Source organism: Molossus molossus, unplaced genomic scaffold (genome assembly GCF_014108415.1).
Source record: "Molossus molossus isolate mMolMol1 unplaced genomic scaffold, mMolMol1.p scaffold_m16_p_19, whole genome shotgun sequence".
NCBI classification, from domain to species: Eukaryota; Metazoa; Chordata; class Mammalia; order Chiroptera; family Molossidae; genus Molossus; species Molossus molossus.
The window spans coordinates 45,284,736-45,306,517 of NW_023425354.1; the positions used below are offsets into that span (position 1 = coordinate 45,284,736).

The following is a 21,782-nucleotide window of genomic DNA, read 5'->3' on the forward strand; positions in this document are numbered from 1 at the left end:
TACTCCCTCAGATGTAAGCTCCTGTTAGCGCTACCTGTACCCAGCCCTCCCTGCTCATGCCCATCTCTACTCCTTCCACAGAGGAGGTGGCTGAAGGGAAGAATGCCATTCTCATCGGGATGAGCCAGTGGAACTCAAACGACCTGGTGGAGCAGATCGAGACCATGGGCAGACTGGAGGAGCACCAAGGTGAGGCTGCTGCTCTCGAGCGGGGGTGCACATGGCGCTGCAGGCCGGGCAGAGGGCTGGCAATTTGGGGTAGGACGTGGTCTTCTAGGAGGAGTCATTTGTCTGTCTGGACACCTCCACTTCCTGAGCCTGTGACCCCTGGATTCTTGGACCTGCAGGAACCCTCATGGGGACTTCTGCGGGGTTTTCCAGAGAGTACTTCAGCAGAGTGTCCTTAGTCCCCAGGAGCATGGGTACCTAAGGCAGGTGGCAGGGTCCGAGCTCCTTGGACTGCCAGGCCTATGGTGTCAGAATCTGTTTGATAAAGTAGGGTAGCAACTGGAGAAGCCTTTGAGAGGGAACAGGGGAGGGGGGCAGGAGTGGGAGTTGAACTTTTTGGCTGAGTTGTTAAAGAAGGAGTGTGTGGCTGGGCATGAATCCAGGAGGCTTTTTATGGAGAAGAGTTTTGACCAGGAGCTTAATCAGCAGACAAAGCAGGCATATCCTTTCAGGCATCCATCCATCTGTCCATAGGACCACATTGCATCACTGACAGAATGTTTGTCAAGCATCTTCTGTGTACAGAGTGCTGCTAGGAAGGACCAAAGGTGACTCAACTGAGTCCTCTGACTTGTGATGCATCTCACAGTATAAGTCAAGACATGAGGGAGGCAGGCTTGAGCGGAGGGTGGTTGGGCTCAGAAGGGAGAGGCAGGAATTTTAGAAGGAGGCAGGAGAGGGGGGCTCAAGGAAGGGTCCCTGATGATGAAGCGATGGAACCAGGCTTTGAGAGGCAAGTGGAGGATGCAGCTGAGGCCATACAATCTGAGATGACGTATGGGGAAACCAAGGCTCGGAGAGGAGCTGCACAGGATTCAAGTGCAATTGGAGTGAGGAACAGAGCTGGGGTCTAGCATGCTAACCTCTGTATCTGTTATCCTGAGGCCCGTGTTTTCTATCCCTCCTCCCACCCCATGTCTCACTCCTCCTTCCCCTCTTCCTCATCTCCTCTTTCCTCCCTCTCCTGGCCTTGTCATTCCTCAGGTACGGTCTGGGCCAGAGCTCCTCGCCTGGGTAAGGCCGTGCTTTCAGGAGCTGTTCGGTGAGATGGTCCCGACCCAGCCCAGGAGAGACACGTCTTGATACTGGCCATCTCGGTGGTGGCTGTCTTGCCTGTAGCCTCGGCTCCTTTCCTTGCTCCCATCCTGCCCCCTCAGTTTCGAGCCCTCCCCATGCCAGAGTACCCATCCTGAGAGATGGATGGGCCTGGGATGACTGTTCAATCTTACAAATGAAGAAAGCCAAGGCTCAGAGAAGCTCTGTCTTGCCCAAGGTCCTCCAAGTTGATGACAGCCTCATGCTCAGATTTCTGGTCTCTGGATTTCCAGACCAGGAATTTACCTCCCAAATTGGACTAAGGCCAGGCATAGTCCTGGGCCCCTGCAAAGTCAGGTCCATGAAATCCAGAGTCTTGAAGAATAGTCCCTCCCCCAGGCCACTGTGACATTCATAAGAAGACAGACTCTGAGTCAGGTCCTCCAGGCCAGTCCAGGGGTAAGTTCCCAGTCTGCACACATTTGTAGAAGGACCCTTACCTGCTCTTTCATCCACTCATGAACCCTGGAAGGGCCCAGAATGGGTCATGGTTTCCAGCTGCTTCCCCAAGACAATGCTTGGTAGCCATGAAAAGACAAACCCAGACTTGTACTCAACACCCATCTGGCCATCCATTTTCCACCACCACCCTCACTTGTCTGCCAAAAGCTGTGTGACTCAGACACAGCATGAGCTAGGGAGTGGGTGCTCGAGAGGCAGTGTAACTGGGAGGGCAGGGGAGAAGGAAGCAGAGGGGGGATTGGTGGGAGAGGCTGGAACTGCAGCTTTGGCATCTAAGAGGTCTGGGTTTGAATCTTGGCCCTGCCAGTCTGAGGCTTTGTGACCAGGGAGAGTCATACCATCTCACTGAGCCTCAGTTCCTTCATCTGCAGAGTGGGGCTAGTGAAAAAGCTGCAAGGATTAAATGAGCTAATACTTGCAAAGTGCATTCATTAATGGGTCATTCTAGCTGGACGAGGGAGAGAAGAGTGAAAGATGGTGCACAAGTCAATTCTCACAGCTTCACAGTACTCGTGAGAGGCTGAGTTAGGGGCCATGCTTTCTTGGGTCTAGAATTGATGCTGTTTCCTCCCGGTACAGAATAGAGAGCAAGAGGGAGAGAGAGAGAGAGAAGAGGGAACCAGCCGTGTTTCCAGCTCCTTCTGAGTCTCATTTCCCGGGAGATTCATAATGTGAATTCCCACAACACGACAGAACACATGCACATTAATTCTATTCATGTCAACCGTCGTTTATGGAGCCATGACAGAGGTTCAACCCTGTGCTAGAAGTGGGGGAGTAAGCAGCAGCAGGCTGGGATTGGCACTGTTTTAGGGGTTCACAGCAGAGGGGAAGACTATGCAATAAGACAGGCTGAGTAGGGGGCCATAGGAGAGGCTCTGGGGACTCTTTTGGGGAGAGGAAAGCCTGGAGACACTCCATGGGAAAGGCAAAAATCAAAATTGGTGGTATTGATAAAGATCTACTCCTGCCTCCTTCAATTTTCCATTCCTGAAACCTGGGGCTTGATCCCCTTTCGTTGCTCATGCTGTGGCCCGTCGCAGCTGCCTTTGGTGATGACCTCCAAGTTCACCTTCTGCCAAGACCCCTCTCCTGGGCTCTACACTTAGATTTTCAGGACCCTCCTTCTTCCCTCTACCTGGATGTTCTGAAGACTCTTCATGCTCTGCAAGTTCCAAATGGAGCCGATCTTCTTCCTCTTCCATCTTTTTTTTTTTTTTTTAAATCTTTATTGTTGGGTGTAAAATGTATTACAGATGTTCCACATTTTTCCCCCATTGACCCCCTCCTTCCCACTCCCGCCCCCTCCCACCTTTTCCCACACTATTGTCTGTGTCCATTGGTTATGCATATAAGTTCTTTGGTTTATTTCTTCCCACCCCTCCAACCCCTTTCCCTTTGAGGTTTGTCAGTCTAGCAATGAATTTGTACTTCTTAATCTCTTCACCTTTTTCACCCATTCCCCCAAACCCCCTCCCAACTGGCAACCAACAAAATGTTCTCTGTATCTATGAGAGTGTTTTGTTCTACCTGTTTATTTTGTTTGTAGATTCCATTGTTGAGAGATATGTATTCATTGTCATTTTGTTTGTTCATATATTTTATCTTTTTCTTCAAAAAGACCCTTCATCATTTCATATAATAACGGTTTGGTGGTGATGAACTCCTTTAACTTTTTCTTGTCTGGGAAAGTTTTTATATGGCCATTGATTCTAAATGACAGCTTTGCAGGTTAGAGTAATTTTGGTTGTAGGTTCTTGCTTTTCATCACTCTGAATATTTCTTGCCACTCCCTTCTGGCCTGCAAAATTTCTCTTGAGAAATCAGCTGACAGCCTTGTGGGAACTCCCTTGTAGGTAACTAGCTGCCTTTCTCTTGCTGCTTTTAAGATTCTCTCTTTGTCTTGAACCTTTTGCATTTTGATGATGTGTCTTGGTGTGGGCCTCTTGGGGTTCATCTTGTTTGGGACTCTCTGTGCTTCCTGGACTTGTATGTCTCTTTCCTTCACCAAGTTAGGAAAGTTTTCTGCCATTATTGTTTCAAACAGGTTTTCGATTTCTTGTTCTCTCTCTTCTCCTTCTGGCACCCCCAAGATGCGAATGTTGGCACGCTTGAAGTTGTCCCAGAGGCTCCTTACACTATCCTCATTTTTTGGATTCTTTTTTCTTTTTGCTGTTCTGATTGGGCATTTTTTGCTTCCTTATATTCCAAATCGAGGTTTGCTCCTTGGATTTACGTTCTCTATTATTGAAGCTGTGTAAATTCTTTATTTCAGTTAATGCCTCCTTCAATTCTGACTGTGCATCTATGATTTCTGACTGGTCCTTTTTTATGCTCTTGAGGCCCTCACTAAGTTCACTGAGGTTCTCACTAAGTTCATTGAGCATCCTTATAAGCAGTAGTTTGAACTCAGCATCTGTTAGCTTGCTTATCTCCATTTCGCTTAGTTCTTTTCCTAGGGTTTTGTTCTGTTCTTTCATTTGGGATGTTTCTTTTTCTCCTCCTTTTGGCTGCCTCCCTGTGTTTGTTTCTGTGTATTACTTAATGAGAGGTATGGGGCTCGCTGAGACCAGATGCTGCTTGTTTGAAAGAATTTAGGAAAAGCTGAAGCAGGATCCAAGACAGGCCAATCCTATGGTTAAGCAAGTGCCAACAGCTTGGGTGGGCCTGAAAGTTGGGTGGGGCGGGGCCTCAGGGAGTCAGCAGGGCGGGGCTTCCAGTGTGAGCCAGGTTGCTGGAGTCCCAGATATGGCGGCTGTCTGCCGCCCCAGGGAAGGGCTCACCAAAGGAACAAAGGCCTCTGACAGCACGTTTGTCCCGGAGAAAGCCCCCTCTCCAGCCCTCACTCCAGTGCCAAACAGCTCAGTTCTTCCCTGTATGTCTCTGGTGGCCCTCGAGCTGCCTCCCCTCCAAGCTTAGAGGAAGAGAGTCCGGTAAGTCCGTGCGCGGGCCCTTTAAGGAGCTGCCTAGGGCTCCAGCCGCGTCAGCTTCCCTGAGCCTCAGTTCCCGCCGGTTTTTCCAGCCAGAAGTTATGGGGACTCTCTTCCTGGCACTGGAACCCTGAGCGGGGCACCTGGTGTGGGACGGGGACCCCTCAGTCCTCAGGAAGGACCTTCCCAGCCGAGGTGTCCTCCTGATTTTTATCCGCCACACTTGGGTGTGGGACCAGCCTGTCGCTCCGCCGCCGCCGCGCCGCCTCCGCGCCCCCCCCCCCCCCTCGTGCCTCCGCCCCTCCTACCAGTCTGGATGTGGCTGCTGCTTTAATTCCGTAGTTGTAGGACTTCCATTCAGTTTGATTTCAGGCGGTTTTGAATGATGGTTGTTCTGTAGTTTAGTTGTAACTTTGAGGTGGTTGTGGGAGGAAGCGATACCGCGTTTACCTACTCGCCATCTTGACCGGAAGTCCCCTCTTCCATCTTAATTATGTTTCCGCCATCGTTTGTCTCCGTCATTCAAAACCTGTGTTACTCGGGCACTTCCAGACCGCTCTGTTTTCTCCAGGTTTGAAGGCTACTAATTCTGGGGGCACACGTGAGTGAGCGCTAACTGTATGTCTTGGGTTTTGTTTCACTTTTTATTGTGAACTCATCTTGGCCACTCCTTTTTGGTGGGAATCTCGTGTGCCCTAGGTTGTGAAAATGTCCTTATAAGAGTCTGGTCTTGTTTTTCTGTTGGGCCGCGGGTTTCACCAATCCTGGAGATTTTACATGCTCAATTTACAGTTTTGTGTTTCCATTCTAGATGGATGGTGTATGTTTGGACCCCACACCCATCCGTGGCAGAAGCTCAGGGTGTTCATTACTTGTGTGTGACTTTCTTTTTTGCTGTCTGTGAGTGGCGTCCTTGCTGCTACCCCAAGGGAGTGTGTGTGTGTGTTTTAAGTACCTTTATGGATGGAGCAGCCTTCTACAACCCCTACTGTGCAGGGGGTTCCACTTTAGTGCTTCACCAGCTTCCACAGGCTGAGGCCACATCTGTGGAGTTAACAGTGTGGTTTTCAGCCTCTAACCCCGGAGCCCCTGTCCATCTGAACCTTCCACGGGCTTCCTGCAGGGTAGCTTCTGCTTTCGCCTCTGGACTGTAGCACCCTTCTTTCCGGCACTTGTGCATGATCCATTCTTTACTTTGAGCCTGGTTATATAGTTACATTTGTTGGTAATACATTGCCCAGAATGTATGTGTTTTAATGAAGCAGACCCTTCAACATCGGTTCAATTCACTTGATTATTATTGTTTTTTATAATTGCATGTATTGTTATTTCTATTTAACATTTTTTAATTTGGTAAAATATACATAATGGAAAATACCATTTTAATATTTTCAAGAGTACAGTTTAGTGGCATTAAGTATATTCATATTATTGTGCAACTATGAACCGTCCATTTCCAGAACTTTTTCATCATCCCAAACTGAAAGCCTGTACCCACTAACCACAAACTCTCCATCCCCTGCTCTCCCCAACCCCTAGTTCCTGCCATTCAACAATCTGTCTCTAGGATTTTTTTTTTTTTATCCTCACCTGAGGACATTTTTGCATTTATCTTCAGACAGAGCAGGAGGGAGAGAAGGGGTAAGAGAGAAAGAGAAACATCGATGTGAGAGAGACACATCGACTGGTTGCCACCCACATGACCCCAACCAGGGCCGGGGACAAACTGCAACTGAGGTACGTGCCCTTAGCGGGGACTGAACCCTAGTCTCTCTGGTCCGAGGGCCGACGCTCTAATTGCTGAGTCAAACTGGCCAGGGCTGTCTCTATGAATTTTACTACCCTAGGGACCTCATGTAAGTGAGATCATGCAGTACTTATCTTTTTATGTCTGATTGGATTCACTTAGCATCATGTCCTCCAAGTCCATCCTGTGTCAGAATTTCCTCCCTTTTAAAGGCTGAATAATATTTCATCGTATGGATTTACCATAATTTGTCACGGTGAACATGGTTCTACCTTTAGCTATTGTGAATAATGCTGCTATGAACATTGGTGTACAAATTAATCACTTCATTTCTTGAATACTATTCTCACTGTAAACAAACAAACAAAGAAATCCAGTCTCACCCTGGCCAATTGCTCAGTGGTTAGAGCATCGACCTACGGACCAGAGAGGTCCAGGTTTGCTTCCCGCTAAGGGTCGGTTGCAGCTTGTCCCCGGCCCTGGTTGGGGTCACTCGATGTGTCTCTCTCACATCGATGTTTCTCTCTCTCTCCCTCCCACTCTATCTGAAGATAAATGCAAAAAGTGTCCTCAGGTGAGGATAAAAAAAAAATCCAGTCTCCTTTATCTTACTTTCCGTAGCAGACCCTACTGAAGAGTTTATCAGTGTGGAGTGTAGCTCTGTAGTGATAAATCATATTATGTTATTGCTGCCACTTAACTTTTATTTTTTACATAATAGTAGATCTTGGAGAGCTTTTCATATGGATATATATAGATTAACTCATTCCTTTTGTACTGTAGTATCCTCTACAATAGAGGGACCATGATTTACTTAACCATTCTGTAGTGATAGACATTGGAATTTCTCATTATTAAAAAAAGCTCTGTGGGTTGGAAGTATAAGCATGGACAATTGTGATGGAGACTGCCAAAGTTTTCTAAAATGACTACAACCTTATATTTCCACTAGCAGTGGATTAGGTTAGCCATTTCTCCCCGGTGTTACCAGACTTGATCTTTTCGACGTAAGATGTTCACCTGATTGATGGGTGAAGATTTTTTGTTGTCGTTTGGTTTTGTCCTTACTTGATTGCTAATGAGATCGATCTTTTCATAAATGTGTTGACCAAACCTGTTTCCTCTTTTCTGAATTTCTAAAACATGCTTTTTGCTCATCTTTCCCACTGGATAACTTGTCTTTTTATGATTGGTTTTCAGGAGTTCTTGACATATATTCTGGATACATATTTGAAATATCGGCCTCTAAAATCATGCCACGTGGCTGTATTTACTTCTTAGGGCTAGTAGTTTGTCAGTTGACTCTCTTGAGTTTTCTTTCACAAATCTTAACCGTGACATCCTTGCCAATATTTACACTGTTTGCTTATTTTTCTTATGAAAGCGCATTGCACAGGATCTCGAAATAGTTGCTGAGCAGCAGGAATGATAGCAGGTGTTCTTGTTTGATCCTGATTGTAATGCTGTCATCTCTTTTTCCTCCTCCTCCTCCTTACCCTCCTCCTCCTTCTCCCGCTCCTCATTCCCTCCTCCTCCTCTTCCTCCCCTACACCTCCCCCTCCTTCCCCTTCCGCTCCTCCTCCTCCTCCTCATTCTTTAGTTAAGCATATTGAGGTATGATTTTCATTTCATAACATTCACCCTCTTTAGTGTATTGTTCTCACGGCCGCTCCTTAAATTCCATGACTTCCTCTCTTCACTAGAATATCTCCCCAAGTAATCCTTTCAGAGAGGAGCGGAAACTGTGGTAGAAACTCTCCAAGCCCTTGCCTTTCTATGTCCATGTTTTGCCTTCTCACGTGCATGCAGATTGGCCCGTGTTCATAATCGTGTTCGCAACTATCTTTGAAGATATTCCTCATGGCCTTCTTGTTTTTGGTGTTGTTGGTGAGACATCTGAGGCAAATTTATGGGTAAGCTGATTTTTTTGGTTCTCTTCTTGAGGCTTGATCTTTTAAAATATTTGTTCCTTTTCCGGAGTCGCACGCAGTGTGTGGGTGAGGCATTGTGCTTGTTGTGCCTGCACTTGCTGAACTCTCTCTCCATTACTGTGAGGGTTTCTCTCCATTTCTTCAGGCGTTTCTATGTTTGCTCATTTGGAAACTTACCTTAGAGCCACACGGGGACCATGTCTCAACCTGCCCTTCCTGTTCTTAAGTCTTGGGTCTTGTGTGGTTCTGAAACTATTCCTCCATTCTAACCTAACAGACTACTCATCAGCTTTCTCTTCTTCAGCTGTTTCCATTCTTCTGGTCAGCTCTTCTATGGAGAGTTTTTGTTTTTCTTAAAACAGTTATTCTTGCCCGGCCAGTGTGGCTCAATGGTTAGAGCGTCCGTCTGTGCACTGAAGGATCATAGGTTTGATTCCCAGTCAAGGGCGCATAACTGGGTTGCAGGTTCCATCCCCAGCACTGGTCAGGGTGCATGTGGAAGGCAGCTTATCAATGTCTCTCTCTCTCTCTCCCTCCCTCCCTCCAACTTTCTCTAAAAATCAATGGAAAAAAATATCCTCTGGTGAGGATTAACAAGAAACAAGCAAACAAACAAAAAGATCATATCATCTTCAGATAGAGGTAGTTTTACTTCTTTTCTTTTAATCTGGGTGCCTTTTGTCTTTTATCTACCTCATTTTTCCTGGCTAGATCCTTTGGTATAATACTGAATAGAAATGGGGAGAGCCAACATGTCGTCTTATTCCTCATCTTAGGGGGAATGTTTTCAGTCTTTCACCATTAAGTACTCTGTTAGCTGTGGGCTTTTGTAGTTGTTCTCTATCTGGTTGACGAAGTTCCCTCTTATTATGAGTATGTTGAGTGCTTTTATTATGAAAGGGTGTTGAATTTTGCCAAATGTTTTTTTGTTTTTTTTTCTAATCTATTGAAATGTTCATGTGGTTTCAGTCCTTTAATCTATTAATATGATGTATTGCATTGATTGATTTTGGTATGTTGAACCTTGCATTCCTGGCATAAACTCCACTTGGTCTTTGCCATGCCACTGATGTTTTATGCTCAGGGTTTACAAATCTCTTCCTGAGTAATGTATACTAACAGTCTATGAGCTGTCACTTATGGAACTATTTACAGTCAGGGGACTTCTTGTTTTTGAAACAGTGTCATCAAGCCATATTCTCATTGAGAGGAAGGAAGCAGTCACTGCCTAAGTGTCTCTGAACATTTCCTCCCACTTCAGCTTTCCAGAGAGCTATTTTTTTCTACCATTCACCCCCTGACTCTTTTATCTAGATCGTGGTTCTCAAAGAGTGCTCCCTGGACCAACAGCATTAGCATCACTTAGAAACTTGTCAGAAATGTAAAATTTTGGAGTCCCATCCTAGACTTACTGAATTAGAAACTTTGTGGGAAAGCCCAGAATTGTGTTTTAGCAAGCCCTTTAGGTGATTCTGGTGCTTGCTAAAATTTGACAACCATTCATTATGGTGATGCTAAGTTGGTTCTAGGAATCCACAGATCCAATTCCCCATACTCCCTTCCTTTAGTCATTGAGTTTGATATCTTCCTTCCACACTGTTGTTTTTCCATTCATACTTAGCAGTATTTGGATGCATAATCCACTGCATTTGCAGTTCCTTCTTAGTCTATCTCTGAATGATGTGATATGTCTGTTGACTGCACCCTGCTGTCTTCTAATGGTTGGGGAGGGTGCAAAATGCTGCTGGGTGAGGTGAGCCATGTGCTTCTGGGTTATTTCTCTTGGGTATTCCAGCCTTCCAGAGTGTTCTGTCCCTCAAGCATTCATCTCTTCTCATGCTTTGGGACAAATGCCTCTGCCTGGCACAAGCAAGTGTTGGAGGAAGGACCACAGCACCTGCTCCTCTACCGTGGAAGCCCAGACAGTTGCTCCTGTATTTTCCATCTGTGAGCCTGCTGTTCCTTCCGAGCTGCCCACACCTTTGGCCACAGACCTTCCTTTGTAGGATTGAGGCTACTGTTTCCTCTCTCCTGAGTTGGCTTTATGAGCGTTTGACCTTGGCAGTCACACAAGACTCCATACTTCGCAGGGTCTCACACTTGCATTTATGTTCTGCTGCTAATATCTTAGAATTTTTAATGATTTTTAACAAGGGTCCCCACATTTTCATTGTTTATGGACCCTGCAAATGGTGTGGCCAGTCTCACCTTCCTCTGTCTTATCTCTCTGCCTTCTGCCTTTTGGGGGATGCCTTACAATTTGGTCTCCTAAGGACATTCCTCTTTATTTTACAGTGAGACTAAAGACTAATTCACGGAAAATATGTACTGTCATTTTCTAGGGATTTGGGGCAGGAGAAAAAAGCTGGATCATGTTGCCAGTTTACCATCTTGATCCAACCCCACTGGGATGCTTTTGAAATATAAACCAGTAATATCATTCTGCTCTGGATTTGGCAACCGGGTCTTTGCTACCTACAGAATGAAGTGTAAATCTCTAGCCTGGCATGGAAGCTCATCACCATGGTTCTTACTTCTAATAATTATAATTGTCTGGGGATAGGAAGTTCCCTATCACTACGAGAATGAAACAGCCCTGGAACAGCTACCATGAGGGGTATTATCAAGAGTCTGTCCGATCATTGCTAAACCCAGTGATCTGACTGGCATTTATGACTTCCGGGCTTTACCGCTCCCCCTCTTCCGCTCTGCCTGTGTTCCAGCCAGAGTCCCAGGGCCTGCTTGCTGACCCTCGAGCCCACTCGAGCTGCCCCATCACCCCATTTCCTGCCTTCACCCCGCTTTTCTCCTGCTTTCATCTCCAGCTCTCACAACGCACACACTTCTCAGGGAGCCTCGCGGACACCGCAGCCTCTCCCAGGCCAGCTCCACGCCCAGCGCTGACCGGTCTGCTCCCGGTGTGTCCTCCGGGTGTGTGCTTCGCCCCTTTCTGCGCCAGAAGAGGGGAGGAGCTCATGGTGCACTCGTGCGTTCTCTCTCACGTGTGCATCCAGTGCAGAGCCCCTGCTCCTCACTCTGTGTCAGACCCCGTGCAGGTCAGTGTTGGGGACACATCGATGACTCCAAAATAGACTCAGAATGGACCGACTCCCAGACTCGGGGGTGAGGCAGATACAGTCCAGGAAGCAAATTGCGCTGACAAAAGTGGAAACAAAGGACAGAGGGATGAAAGAGAACGTGGGCTTGAGCCGAGACATGAGGAGTTCAGGAAATCTTTCTGGGGTCTGGACAGACCCACAAGGCTACAGTGGACAGAGGGGACACATAGCAGGTGCAGAGGTTGCAGGGGCTGTGAAAAGGCAGGGGTGTTCGAACCACGAGAGCTCACCTTGACTGAAGTTAGGGTGCCAGTGTTGGGGCAGGGGGTGGTGAATGAGGTGGGGAGGTCAGGGAGCAGAGGTAAGGTGGGAGAGCTAGGGATGAGGCCTTGAGTGTCAGGCTGAGGGTTCTATGCAGGAGTACCCCTGGGATCCACAGAATAGTGTAAGCAGGGGAGTGGCAAGCCATTTTTTAGAAAGATCTTTCTGGAAGCCAGTGTACAAGCTCATCCCAGTGGCCAAGGAATGAGTGTAGAGGGGGTTGAACCTTGACCTTGCCGCTCCGCAGGGGCTCAGTGTTCGGGAACACTCTGAGCAGGGAGGGGGCCTGGGTCTTTCCTTGTCAGCCCAACTCCATGGATTGGGCCACCAGGCGGGGCCAGAGCCTGGGTGGGGTGCAGCTGCTCCCATCCCTGCTCCGTGGGGGCTGCCAGCACTTTCTGAAGTATTGGAGGAGGCTTCCCAGTTTCTTCTTCCCAAGGCCCATCTGTCTGAACTGCGCTCCCAGCAGCCACCCTGCTCCCCATAGAGGCAGGAAGATGCTCCCGGTTCAGGTGTTCGGTGAAAGCACTTCTGTCTGAGCTGCACATTTTCATGCTCTCGCTCTCCAGGAGCTGGGCTTGTTGGAAGGAAGGCGATTGGGAGAAAGACACATAAAATCACTCAGGAAACCACTGGAGGAGATGCTGAGGCTCAGACACCCAGGGCTGTGGGAGTTTGGGAAGGCAGGGTTGGCGGGCTGAGCCTAGGGTGGGGGACAGGGCCCTGCCCCCCAGTTCCCAGCCCTCTGTGTAGCTGTCGACAGCTTCTGCATGTGAGGAAAGCTCCATCTGCAGCAGGGCCCTGGGGCCCTGGGACGCGCCAGGCCAAGTGGGGTCTCATTTAGGTGATGGCTGAGCCAGCTGCATGTTTGATGAATCACCTTCATCCTGGGAGCCTGCTAATCAGGAAGCTGGGTTCAGCCTCCTTGCTCTGCTTGCTGCTGCTGCTGCTCCCTCACTGGGGCTGGAGGGAGGCTGGCACCCTGGCCGGGGCAGGGCGGGAAGGGGCCGAGACTGGGCGGGCAGGGGCTGGGCAGGAAGGGGCCTGGACTGGGCGGGCAGGGGCTGGGCGGGTAGGGGCCTGGACTGGGCGGGCAGGGGCTGGGCGGGTAGGGGCCTGGACTGGGCGGGCAGGGGCTGGGCGGGTAGGGGCCTGGACTGGGCGGGCAGGGGCTGGGCGGGTAGGGGCCTGGACTGGGCGGGCAGGGGCTGGGCGGGTAGGGGCCTGGGCCGGGCGGGCAGGGGCTGGGCGGGTAGGGGCCTGGGCCGGGCAGGCAGGGGCTGGGCGGGTAGGGGCCTGGACTGGGCGGGCAGGGGCTGGGCGGGTAGGGGCCTGGACTGGGCGGGCAGGGGCTGGGCAGGAAGGGGCCTGGACTGGGCGGGCAGGGGCTGGGCGGGTAGGGGCCTGGACTGGGCGGGCAGGGGCTGGGCGGGTAGGGGCCTGGGCCGGGCAGGCAGGGGCTGGGCGGGTAGGGGCCTGGGCCGGGCAGGCAGGCCAGCTTCCTGCATGCTGGCTGTACACTCACCTGGTCGGCACAAGCTTCTTCTTGCCCAGGTTGGTGCCACCTCAGGCCTTACAGCAGGAGAGACTAAGCCTGAGGAACCCTTAGTCAGTCAGGGCCAGCAAACGCCTCACCAGTCCCCCTTGCACACACTCCCCTTTCCAGCCCCCTGCTCCCCACTCCTCCGCCCCTGACTTGTAGCGGCCTGGTCTGCCTCCATGACCCCCTACGTCAGGAAGCTGCTCTGGGAGCCCAAGGAGATGGGGGTAGCTCTGTATTTGGGTCGTGTGCTCTGTGTATGGGAGGGGTGAGGCGCGTTTCATTCATTTATTCATCCAACAAATATGGAGAAGCACCGCTCTGGGCGGGGACACACCCGTGAGCAGCAGAGAAGTGCCTTCCACTGTGGAGTCTGTTTCCTTCGAAGGGGGCGGGATGGTCGAGGGGGTTGGAGGCAGACCCACAGCGTTCGGTGAAGGGTCGAATGTGGGGCCAAAGGAGGGAAAGGGTTGCGGCCACCACCCGGGCTGGGGACAGAGTGGCGCCTTCACTGAGGTGGGACTTGGGAAGAGGACAGCCCCGGCCCCTCCCCGTGGGCCTGGTGAGTGCGTGCTGCCTCGAAGCATCCAGAGCTGATTTGCAGGAGGCAGCAGGATCAAACAGTTAGAAGAGAGGACTGGACTAGAGACCGTCTGGGCAGTGGTCTGCATGCCCGTGGCGGTCCGCCTGCCCGTAGGAGGGGAGGGCGAGCGTACGGGGAACACCAGGCAAGCAGCTGCTTTATGAAGGTGGGAAGGGAGAGGTGCCCGGGGAGCAAGCAGGGAGGAAGACAACCAGTTCCCACCTCCCCAGGCACTGGTGTCACGGCGCCATGCTTTGTCTTGCTTCAAGAACCAGGAGTTAAGTGTGTCAGGGGTGGGGCAGGGCATGAGGCAGGGTAGGAGAGACATCTGCCCACCCCCAGCTCGAGGGAGGAGGACATTGAATGGAGGGGCAGAGGCAGCCATAAGTGGCCTCCCCATATCTGGCCAACAGTCTGCTCATGTTTCTTTCTTTTTCTGCAGGAGAAGGGAGTGTGCCGTGCACATCCAACATCCTCCAGGAAAAACAGAGTGAGTTAACCCTGCTCCCCCACCCCTACACCCAGGAGTCTTTCCTTCCCCTTGGATGGGTTCAAGCTCCATGGGGCTGGGGCCTCTCTGTTCCACCCAGAGCCCAGGGGGTGGCAGGGTCTTCCCCACGGTGCCTGCAGGCAGGATCGAGGGCCTGGGGCTGCTCTCTGCCCCCTGAGCTGAGCCCTGGGTTTCGAGTTCCCACACACGGGGCAGCTGGGCGTCAGAGCCAGAGTGACGACTGAGGGCTGAGGGCTGGGAGGCTGAGCCCAGCAGAACAGATGGGACCATGGGAAGCCCATGTGTTGTTGGCATGTGGGTAGAGAGAGAGGAGGATGGGAATGGAAGAAAGGCTTCCTGAGCCTTTGATACTGTCTCCTTCGGGTGACACAGCTACTAGGAACCACAGACAGTGACGTGGTGGCTGAGGTCATAGGCCCTCATTCAGGGTTATGCTAGGGTATGATCCTTGCACCCATCACCGGGAGGCCATGCCCGCAGAGCTCGGGGCCCTTGCAGGGCCTTGTCCTCCTTCATGTCATGCAGACTCCTCTGGGTTTCCTTCCGCCTGTGTTTTCTCAGGGCACCAAGCACAGTACTCCACCCAGGAAAGACTTGGTAAAGGTGCCAATTTGCAGACAGTAACCTCAGGACATAGTTCCTGGAGGTCTGGGGTGAACTCGACGGGCACTGTCTGAGCCAGATGTCTTTGTTTTGGGCAGTACTGAGTTTCGCATGAGGCTGGGGACAGGGAGAGGAGTCTGTGTGTCTCTGGGAGGAGCACGTAAGCTCAGGACTTCCTTCTCTCTCCTGCTGTTCTGATCTGTGGTTGCAGCTTTGAGGGTAGAGGGGAGGAAACATATTTCCCTTCTACCCTTCTAAGTTCTTCTAGCTGGGCTAATGAAATGGACATGAAACCGATTAACAAGAAAAATGACGCAATGCATTACCTATGCACTCACTGGGGTTCCCTAAGAACGTGGGGCCCCAGGACACATTGGGAGGCTGAAGCTTACATGCTGTTTCGGACTGAGGAGAGGGAGACAGGGGTCTGGGGCTTCAAAGGGAAGGTCGGCAATTCACTGGGACATGGGACTGAGCGAACCTGTGGCAAACACATTCTTCCGGGCCACCAGCCAGTGGGACACAGGGGGGACTTGTGTCTGTCTGTCATACTTTGTTCATGCTATGCTGAGGCGACAACTGTCTTCCTTTAGGCAGGTTTTTCTACCTAAATTCCTTTAGGCAGGTAAGGGGGAAGAAACAGGCTCTTTCTGAGTCTTTCCTTTCTTAAAAATAACCAGCTTAAAATAATACCCCAAAGGCATATTTTGGGATGGCAAGCCCTGCTTTTCCTCGGGGGGGCTCAGCCCACTCTGCCCACCCCTTCCGCAGGCACAAGCCTTCCTTGAGTCCTTCCTCCAAGCTCTTCCGTCCCTCAGCTTCAGGAGGGGGACCCGCTTCCCATGGCCGGGCTCCCGGGCTCCCGCTCTGAGGGGGCGCACAGGCCTCCTGAGAAGCTGCCTACGTGTGAGAAGCTGCCACATCCAGTGGATGTGCAAAGTGAAGCCCCCAGGGGCTGGGAGGCATCGGTGTCTCTGTCAGGGGCACCCCCAAGGTGCAGGCCACAGGTGCACTGTGGGGGGAGGGGAGGGCAGTGCAGAGAGGGGTCACTGTCCTCATAGAATATAAGGGACTGAGCTCAGCAAACGTTAAAATGTGCCCTGGGGTTTTAATTTGTAGAGGTGACTGAATGACACATGGGAGAGATCCACGCCATTGAAAGAATTCATTAGTTGCAGTTCCCAAGTGGAGGGAGCACGCCAGGCCACGCCAGGCCACACCACTCCACGCCACGTGGGGCCACGGGAAGAGCATGGGGTTTGGCGAGGAGGCTGAAGGAATGTGGGGAAAGCCGGGGCCAGAACCTCGATTGTGTTTTCTGAGGGACAGGAAGGCAGGGCGGGGGACTGCTCAGGACTGGCTCGTTCCAATGATGTCTGAGGCTCTGGCCGTCAGGGGTAGCCTCTAGTTGTCTGATGCTGGGCCCCAGGGTGACTTAGGGCAGGGGACTCGGGGCTTGTTGTGAGACTTACATGAAAGGTGAAGGCCAAGTTTTCTGTCTGCAGGAATTCACATGCCCTGGGAGGGGCAGGCTCCCCGCGGCCAGCTGGGTGCCCCCAAGACGTCCAAACAACAAAATAAAAAACATGATTCATACAGGGATGGTGAGAGAGGGAAAGAGCCCAGATCATTCCTTCGGGGCCTCTAGGATGAGGGAACTATGCTGCAGCCTCCAAGTGGACAGCGTGGGCCCTGTCCCCCCAGTGCCAAACCTCCGTTTGCCACGACACGATGGAATGGACCAGATGTTTGGTGTCTTCTAGAGCTCGTTAAAAAAATGTGTGTTTAAGTACAGACAAACTGTTGTTTTTTTCCCCACCATGGTTATAGATTGTAGTCAGAATCATGTTGCTTAAGGATATTCTTATTTGGGGAAGAAGAACAGCAGGAGTGTGGAAGTGTCCCGCGGAAGCGGTCCGTCCCTGCAGTCGGGGATTCCCGGTGGGAACCCATTTCCGGCAGGGAAAGAACAGCAGCGCTGTTACCTGTGTCCCTAGCGTCAGCGCAGTCAGCTGGGGGACAGCTTCTTATGCCCCAGGCACATCCTGCCTATAAATGTGCGCATTCAGATACTTTCTCTTCTATGAAGTGATCGTGGTAATTGATGGCCATTTGTTTATTTTTAATCCAAACTTGGCAAAATAGAAGTCTGTGATCCTTAACAAAAGCAGAATAACAGCAATGCCTGATGTTTATAATGTGATTACCATTTACAGTCATGTCCATGTATATTACCGTAATTTCCACTTGGTTTTCAAAACCTCATTAAAATCTAGGGGGGAGGTGGTACAAATTGCCCCGGACCGGAAGTCAGAAAATCCGGGGACTGGACCGAATCCAATAGCATCAAATCCTGTAACATCTGAGCTTGGAAGGTGTTGAGCGTGGGGTTGAGGCTGTGCCACTTTGAACCAGTTACCTGATGTCTCTGAGCCTCCATTTACTCAGTTGTGGAAAGATGACCATTATGGCTACTTTCCAGATTTGCTGAGGGGATAGAGATGATATCTGTGGGTGCCAGTCTGTATCTCTCACCGATGCAGTGTTAACAGTGCAGTGCCTTCTGTGTCCCCACCTCTTCTTGGTGGAAGTGAAGTTCTTGGGGTGCCACGGGGAAAAGAATTTCCTGAGGCCCCCACGGAAGGATGTGGCATCATTGAAAGCTTTACTGATGATGCAAGATTAAGAAGGTTTTCCTCCAAGGTCTCCCCCAACCCCCACGTGTCACCATGGGAAAAGTCCAGCTCTGTCTTCAGCAGGGCAAGGATTCAAGCCATGGCCCCGAGTTTCTGCTTCACATTACAGCGCAGTCCAGTCCAGCCTCGGGCCAGCTTAGCTTGTGTTCCCAGCTGCAGTCCACTGCGTGTGGGGTCTGCATGGCTGCTGAGGCCCCATGGCAGGCTAGCGCCCTGGCGAGTGTGGGTCCCGGAGCAAGAGAGTTCAAGGAAGCAGGTGCGAAGCAAGAGGGAACTTCTTTGTCTGGGGATTACGTATTCCCACATTTTCCTGGGCTTGCATTGGGGTCCGTCCTTCTAGCCAATAATCTTCATTCCCAGGTTAGACTGACCGGCAAGCACCTTCCCTACGTCACCCCAACTTCACTGTGCAGGTGCCCATTTCCCACTTTGTTCCATCCCTTCCCCCAGTGATCTGCAGGGAACGGTTGGTTGTTCCGCGGGGCGTGTGAAGTTGCAGCTTCCTGGTGAAGCTGCCCAGATGATCATGCTTATACATGTCTGGCCTCCCCTTTGCTTTCTCCCTATTATTAATATTAACTAGCTAATTATGATGGTAACAGGAGCATTTAATGGTTCTCACTTATTACTGGCTTTGGATGAGCCTTGGCAACTGGAACACCTGCTGCAGGTGTGAAGGATGAATCTCAACACCTCACGGAGCTCCGTCTTTTTGACACTCTGCTGGTCCTGTGGCTGTCACTGTCAGGGGTGTTTCCTCATGAGTCTGGGTCCCCAGGGAGCTCTCCAGAGCTGGCCACAGGAACTGTGAGTGCAGGGAAGGAGGCCTTCCCTGGGCCACCCGCAGGGGCCTTGGCCGGGGGAATGTCCCAGCATCCTCTCTGCTTTGTGGCTGCCAGGTAGCCCCAGCCTTCACCTTGCAGTTGCTTGTGCTTGTTATTTGGAACCAGACTTGAGAAAGCCAGGGGAGCCATGGTGTGTGAGACTGGGGGGGGCGGCACAGGAGAGGCAGGCCTGGGGTGGTGGTCAGGAGGCCTGGGTCTGTCCCACTGACTTGCTGTGCAGTCTGCCACCCGCCTCTGCTCAGGTTTTCTGTTGCTGCCTCTGTGTCTGCTGGTTCCCTGGGTCTGCATGTCCTTCTGCTGCAGACGTTCCCAGAGCACACCCAGCTCGGCTGCCGTGGAGCCGGGTGCGTGCACTCAAGGGACTCAGATCTGCTCCTGGAACCTCACCCCTGTCCCCCCGTCCCAAGGAAATGGCACCATGGTTCACCGACTTAAGCAAGAAACGTGTGGGTTCTACTAGACTTCTCCGTCTCTGTCACCTTCCAGAGCCAGATCAGACCCCTGAGATCAGATTCTACCTCCATTTGATCTCTCAGCGCCTCCCCCCTGCTCTGTCCCCTGTCCCTCCTCTCGCTGAGACACCATCTTCTCTCTCCTGGACGGTCCGTCCTCCCGGTGCTGGCCCCTGCCTCCAGGCCCTTCTACTCCGTTCTCCCTCGGGAATGTCAGGAGGCCTTCACAGGAGGTGGGCGTGCTCGCGTGGCCCCTGCAGCCCTCCTGTGGCTCCTCTCCAGTAAAGGACAAGCCTCGCCTCCATGTGACCCTCCTGTCCCTGCACCGCCAGCTCTCCCTGTCCTGTCCACACCGGCTTCTAGAAGGAGCGTGGAGACTGAGCACAGCTTCCTCACACAGTAATTGGGAAGCTTAGGTATTCCATCCCGCCCTGTGGAGCAGACCCAAGCAGCCCCCTTTGCAGCAGATTGTAGGAAGGACTTGGGGTCCCAGAGCGATTCCTCGGGACCCAGCACTGTTGCCTCTGCCCTCTCTGCCCCGCTCACCGCTGCCTGGAGGGGAACCTGGGCACCCCCTCCCACCTGCTTCCTGCTTCTCTGGCTCAGTGGTACAATGGCCTCTTCCTCTACACCAGGTCCCTCTCCAGGGAGGAGCCCGGCGCTCCCCGAGGCGTGCGGCTGCCTCACTCTCCCTTCCCCTCTCGGCAGCTTTACAGTGTGCAGGGTGCTGTCCAAGCTGGTCTTCCCGATATCCATGGTGACCTGGGAGCTGGGAAGGCTACCGTCATTGCCAGCGTGTCACGATGAGAAAACCAAGACTCGGAGTAAACCACCTTCTGAGGAAGGTGCTCCACCCCTCCTCACTCCTCCATCTCTAGAGCTTGGTGCCCTGTCTGGTTGGAGCTCCCACTTTCTTGTAATTGCTCTTTTCCACGCTCACCCTAGGTACCTGGAGAGGTGCCCCACTGTCCCGTGTCACGTAGATGCCCCCTCACGAGCCAGTTCCACTTCACCCCCAAACACCTCGGGGTCCAGGATGTGAACAGGAAAAGTGTGAATTGGGGAGCTTCTTCTATTTCATCCTCACCTGATGAAGGAGATTCCAGGACAGCAGGGCTTACCCTTGGGTCCCCTGGGTCGGACCCAGCAGTGTGGAGTACATGACCTGTCACATGGGGCCCATACTCATGGTTGTCAAGTGGCTTTTCCCGGGCCAGTGCCTGGCATCAGGCAGGGTTGGGGGCAGCAGGCGGCTGCCCGGGTGTGGGGAGGGGCTTCCCATGCCAAGCCTGCTCATTGCAGTGCTCAGAGGGACTCTGACCTCCCTCTGGTCCCCAGACCAAGACCTGACAATGGTCCGGATTGGGTCTCAATAGTCCAGCCTGGCCCTAGACCTTCATGCCCACCGAGGTGCCCTAACCACCACTGGAGCCTTGATTTGCCCCAGGCTGTGTCTGACTCCAGCTCCTGGTCCTGGGCTGAGCTTGGCTCCTTGACCAAATCAACTGTCAGGCAAACCTGTCAGGTTGCCACAGAAGGACAGAGAGAGAAGATGGGGGTGCTCAGCATCAGTTACCCCACTGTGGGGATGTGGTTTGACCTCACGGCCTGGCGTCAGTGACCAGAGCTCTGAATGCCCAGCCACTCAGCCCGGCGGCCTCCCTCACTGCCCCACCGGGCTGGTGCACGGAGCCCCTTGCCCACAGCTGGCCTCCCCACTCCTCTGCCTGGTAACTGGTGTCTTTTTCTGGCCTGTGTGGGCAGCTTGCTGAGCACAGCTGCAGACGGGCTATATTTAGCCGGCTTTAATGAGCTCAGGATGGCAGACATCCGCCTTGGGAGCACTTTTCTTGCGTATGTGTGCGTATGTCTATGCTCAGCATGGCGTGTTCTAGTGTGTGTGCACGTGTGCGCCCATGCATTTGTGTGTGTGCTCTGGTGTGCACGTCAGTGCATCGGTGAGTTCATTTACACAGATAAGTGTGTTTTTGTGAGCCCACCTGTGTGGTGTCTGTGTTCTGCCAGGGACGGTGCAGCTTCTGACACTTACAGGGGTGCAAAAGGGAAACACATTTGCTCATTTATTCATTTGTTTGAGAAGTGTTTAATGAGTATCTTTTCTGTGCCAGCACCTTGATAGTCTCTGGGAACAAAACAGAGCAAAAAGCGCCCCCCTCCCCAGCACTGTGGCCTTCAGTAGAGGGACCAGCCTCTGGCGGCCTGGCAGGCAGGGACCTCGCTCTCCCCAGTTCTCCTCTGGGTGCCATCCCCTGGCCAAGCCCAGCCCGAAGCAAGGGAGTGTCCACCTCAGGCCCTCCTGGGCTGGGAGGGTGGAGAGTGGATCTGCAGGGGCAAACGGAGACCATCCTGTGCAGTCCACTGACTTACACATGAAAGAACAAGCTTTTCCTTCATTTCTCTAGACACCAATTTATGATCTTCACTCTGCACACCCATCTAGCTACACTGGTGAAACTGCCCCTCTGTGTTTCCAGGGGCTCCTCAAGCCCCTAGGTCCCCGGCACCCCGGTGGGGGAGGGTGATCGTGTGGGCTCTGCCCGCATGTGTGAGCCCGTGAGCCCCAAGGGCTCCCTTCTGTCCTGGGCCACAGGCCCCTGAGGTTGTCCATCCCCCTGGGGTTGGGAGGGCACCCCGCATTAATCTCTGTCCTCCTCTCGGCCTGGGGTGGGCATTTCTTTTCAGCCTGAGAGAATCCGAGTCCTCAAATCTTTTTCTTCTGGGAAAAAAAGGTGCTTTTGGAAACAAAACCCAGGACGCT

The 21,782-nt window shown here is 52.1% G+C and overlaps 1 protein-coding gene across 2 annotated transcripts in view; it reads left to right on the forward strand.

The window, feature by feature from the left end:
- PITPNM3 (PITPNM family member 3) overlaps window positions 1-21,782 on the forward strand; it is a 92,218-nt gene that overhangs the window by 30,720 nt on the left and 39,716 nt on the right. The window contains exons 3-4 of one of the 2 annotated variants that reach the window (XM_036269263.1): window positions 82-189; window positions 14,339-14,386. In XM_036269263.1, coding sequence (XP_036125156.1) covers window positions 82-189; window positions 14,339-14,386 — 156 coding nt within the window. Of the gene's footprint in view, window positions 1-81; window positions 190-8,352; window positions 8,376-14,338; window positions 14,387-21,782 lie in introns of those variants that run through there. The other variant, XM_036269264.1, reaches the window with a different exon arrangement.